Below are 3,979 nucleotides of genomic sequence, written 5' to 3' on the forward strand. Positions count from 1 at the left end.
AAAAGTTTGAGTTTTGAACCCGAAAATTTTATTCACCAGTTCCCAGGATCAATATGTAACATTTCAATAAGCAAAGCAGACAGCATAGGAACCTGAAAAGTTCATTCTCGGCTTGCAGAGTCTGCTGCTGCGTTATAACCCAATTAAAACTTGCCTAAAGAACCTTAAAGTGGTGTTCAATAAATATGTAACATTTCAATAAGCAATGGGTGCAGGTGGTATAATTTCAGAAAACTCTACTTAAAGAAAGAAACAATTATATTGAATTTTGCTGTATCCGAAAATTGTCAAAGAGCAAGAGATTCATCCACGATACATTTCTTATGTCAAATATTATGCTAACGTAATAAAAAATGAAAAGAATTTCTTTTGCTCTGCAACAACATTGTGCATCAACAAGCACAGCCACAATCAATCATTCTTCAGTCTTCGCCATCTTATACAACTGGCTTATACAGCTTCTCCACCATTTTCCTGTATTCTGCAAAAACCAGTGGATTCGACATCAGTACCAATCACAACAAATACATGCAAGACGTCTACATCTTTTCATCGATGAATGTAGGGCCTTACCTTGTTGATTCTCCCAAAGTGCTGCTGCTTGGGTATTCAGAGGCGAGCTTGTATTCGGTTCTGCAACCATTATTAACAGCAACAACAACAAAAAAACGTAAGAAGAGAAATGAGAAATCATAAACGCCGAAAATGCAAAAAGGGGTTTGGTTGTAAGAAAAAATATAATACCTCCAAGCAGACTTTGGATAGAAATCAGAATAGTTCTCACATCATAAGCAGATGACCATTTGTCCTAAAAGTGCATTATAAACAATCTTAATTAGTAACTTCATAAAACAACTGATCCCACAAGCAACCAGATGCCAAAAAAAGAAAAAGGGTCACGGTTTATTACCTGGAGTATATCTAAACATATGTTTCCATAAACATCGACGTTAGGATGAAAGCAACCAGTCTCGAATTTGACCTTTGGAGGCTTGAAGGGGTAATCGTTTGGAAACGAAAGTGAAAGTTTATACTCGGTTCCTTCAAATACAGTTTCTTTGCTCCCCGAGATCGTTCCTTTCCAACAAAATATGTTGTCTTCCTCAGGAAACGCAGATATACCAGAATCGCCACTCATCTATACATATAAAGAAATCACATTGATTAAACACAATATAATTCGATTTCTGTCTTTCTGAAAGACAAATAAAAAAGGAATCGAAATTCAACTTTCGAACCAATCTTACCATTAGGGCCATGAGTTCCGACTGTAATCTGTTGCAATCAAAGACAGACAAAAACAAAGTATTAATATACCAACAAAAAAATAAACTGACAAAAATATAATTATACTAAAATATCGAAGATGAATTTTTTTTTTTTTTTTTTTTTACTTTTTTTGCATAATAACCACAACCAAATGTTATGCAGACTTACTCTTAATATACATATCAATCAATAAGAATAATGAAACCCTAATTATTTTTAATTGAATTAATATTAACACAGATCTATATAGTGTATGTAATTCATATATATATATATATATATAACAGATGAGATCGGAATAATAAAAAGACCTTTTGAGAACAGATTGAGTATCGGCAGATTTAGGCGTCGGAAGAGACTGTTTAGAGATATTCACAGGAGCGGCGGCATTATTCACTTGTCTGTTTCCTTGATTGTTGTTCATCGTCGCCATCGGAAAAAAAACTGTAATTTAACGGAAGTATAGATTTTGGATCTGATTGAAATTGAAAGAAATTGAAAGAAGAAAGAGAAGAAGAATTGTTAATAATTTCTTCTTCTTTTTAGAGAGTGGGGGAGAATGAGTTTGAAAGAGATGTGATTTGTGAATGAATGAAGAAGGGTTAGTTTGTTGGGGGTTTTAATTAGTAGAATTTCGCCCCCTTTTTCTTTCCGAACGTTGCACAAACCCTACCCCTTTCGTACTCTAACGGCTACTTTCCTTTTTCTTTTTCTTTTTGTTAAATTGTTTTTTCTATATTCTATTTTTAAAATAACAACAAAGCATTTGTTTAATAAAAAAAATAATGATACATCAACCTAATTGGTGTGTCTAAAAATATGTTTAATAATAAGATGATGACATGTGGAAAAATCAAGGGACAAGATTAGGAAAGAGAATTAAAAAAATCCATATGTCAAATTCTTAAGGTTTTAGATTAATATTTAGGCATATGATTTAAGTTGATTAATCATTTTTCAAAAAAAAAAAGCCTAAGATGAAATATAATAACTAGCACAGTGTCTATTCATGTAAACTAGTTTAGGAACTCGCGTATTACACGGGCATATTAAGACAATACGTATTTGAATATACTGAAAAATTTTTGTGTATGTCATATAGTTCGAAATTAAAAAGAAATACGTATAAAAATCAAAAGAAACTACTTAGCTATTTTTCAATTTTTTGATATATTATATGTCAAAAATAATAAAAATGAAAGACTTTTTTATTTGGAACGGCTAGCATAAAAAGTTTAATACGAAAAATAGATTTAATTTATCATTTATAAATCATATATGTACGGATTAGCTATATCAAATTTTATCTACATTGATTTTAATACAAATAATATTTTGTTAATGAAATAAATAAAAATCAAAACTTCATTAAAGATGATGTCATATATCAATTCAAATAAAAATATAATTACTAAAAAATTATCTAATAATTACAAGTAGCTATTTCTATATAAAAAATGATGTCATCAAAATCGTCTTTTATTTATATAATAGATAGATAGATATGTATGAAAATAGGAAAACGAATTGTTTATAGTTTGTGCTTACTCATCAAGTAAACCTATTTATTAACTATATTGGTATAAGAGTTTTTGAACACGTATTTCTCTGTTAATGAATGACAGAATAACATATGATCATTCAATTGAATGACAATTTTTTAAAAGTCTTATTATACACATTAATAGCAATCTAAATTTGGTTTAGGTTAAGTAGTGAATGCGTGTGAAAATTTGAACTAGATTGGGTTGTATATGCGGAAGAATGAAAATTTAATTTTTTATTAAAGATTGGGTTGGATTGGTTTAGCAGTGGGGGAGGGGGGACCAAGCTACTTCATGGCTGATAGATGCAAATGTAATTCCTAGACAGTCACCCCCAATCTCATATTATTGTGAAAAAGGAAAAAAAATGGAGAAAGTTGAGACAATGGAGAATGACTTCTATCAGATAAAATGCAAAGAGAGTAAGGCCTCGTTTGTTTATGTATAAAATTTCTTGATAACCATAGACCACTGAGCGATGTCTGCCTCCTGCCACCGGCCACCCATTGCAACCTGTCGCTAACTGCTATATGTACATCTACTATCTATGAGAGGAATAAATATGGGGTAGTCTATTGACGCTCACTGCTTTTTAATTTGGAAAATAAAAAACGAGTGGTGGCTATTGAGAATGTAGGAAATAAGTTTATGAGGTTTAGTGTAAAAAAAATGACAAAATAAAAACAGTGGGAAGGTGATAATAAAAGAAGGTACTCAAAGTGAGTAGATATATTTTGTCAAAGAAAGTATAAAGCACTGCACTACATGTACTATATATATATATATATATATATATGACAAATTACACTTTTGGTCCTTGAATTTGACACTTTTTCACTTTAGTCACTAAACTTCAAATATTGCAAATTATACACTGAACTTGCCACTTTTTTTCACTTTTAGTCACCGCGTCAACTTTGTTACCTTTCCTCCGTTAACTTGCCCAGATTCGTTAGTTTTTTTTTCAGTTTTCGTCATTTTTATTTATTCCATTATTAAAAGTGATAATCTATGAAAAGCACACTCAAAACTCAATCCATTTATATGATTTATTACAAATTTATATAACATTAACAATAATATTTACGGTTAAATCATAAGGCGTTATCGATTATTCAGAGAAAAAAAATCTTGAACACTTTACTCCAGATAACCGTTACAATATT

At 30.6% G+C, this 3,979-nt stretch overlaps 1 protein-coding gene across 1 annotated transcript; it reads right to left on the reverse strand.

The window, feature by feature from the left end:
* Window positions 1-240: 240 nt before the first annotated feature.
* LOC122605387 (ubiquitin-conjugating enzyme E2 20) lies at window positions 241-1,847 on the reverse strand. Its single transcript, XM_043778328.1, has 6 exons — window positions 1,581-1,847; window positions 1,248-1,275; window positions 911-1,138; window positions 745-808; window positions 574-633; window positions 241-481 (listed from the first exon to the last, which is right to left on the reverse strand). The coding sequence occupies exons 1-6, from the start codon at window positions 1,700-1,702 to the stop codon at window positions 438-440; spliced, it is 546 nt and encodes a 181-aa protein (XP_043634263.1). The 5' UTR covers window positions 1,703-1,847; the 3' UTR covers window positions 241-437.
* Window positions 1,848-3,979: the final 2,132 nt, after the last annotated feature.

The sequence above is a fragment of the Erigeron canadensis genome, chromosome 6 (genome assembly GCF_010389155.1).
Source record: "Erigeron canadensis isolate Cc75 chromosome 6, C_canadensis_v1, whole genome shotgun sequence".
Taxonomy (NCBI): domain Eukaryota; kingdom Viridiplantae; phylum Streptophyta; class Magnoliopsida; order Asterales; family Asteraceae; genus Erigeron; species Erigeron canadensis.

Coding starts and splice junctions, on each gene's coding strand:
- LOC122605387 (XM_043778328.1), bottom strand. CDS start 1,702: ATGGCGACGATGAACAACAATCAAGGAAACAGACAAGTGAATAATGCC. Junction 1,276..1,580: donor ACTCAATCTGTTCTCAAAAG/GTCTTTTTATTA, acceptor TGATTGCAACAG/ATTACAGTCGGAACTCATGG. Junction 482..573: donor ACTTTGGGAGAATCAACAAG/GTAAGGCCCTAC, acceptor TGGTTTTTGCAG/AATACAGGAAAATGGTGGAG.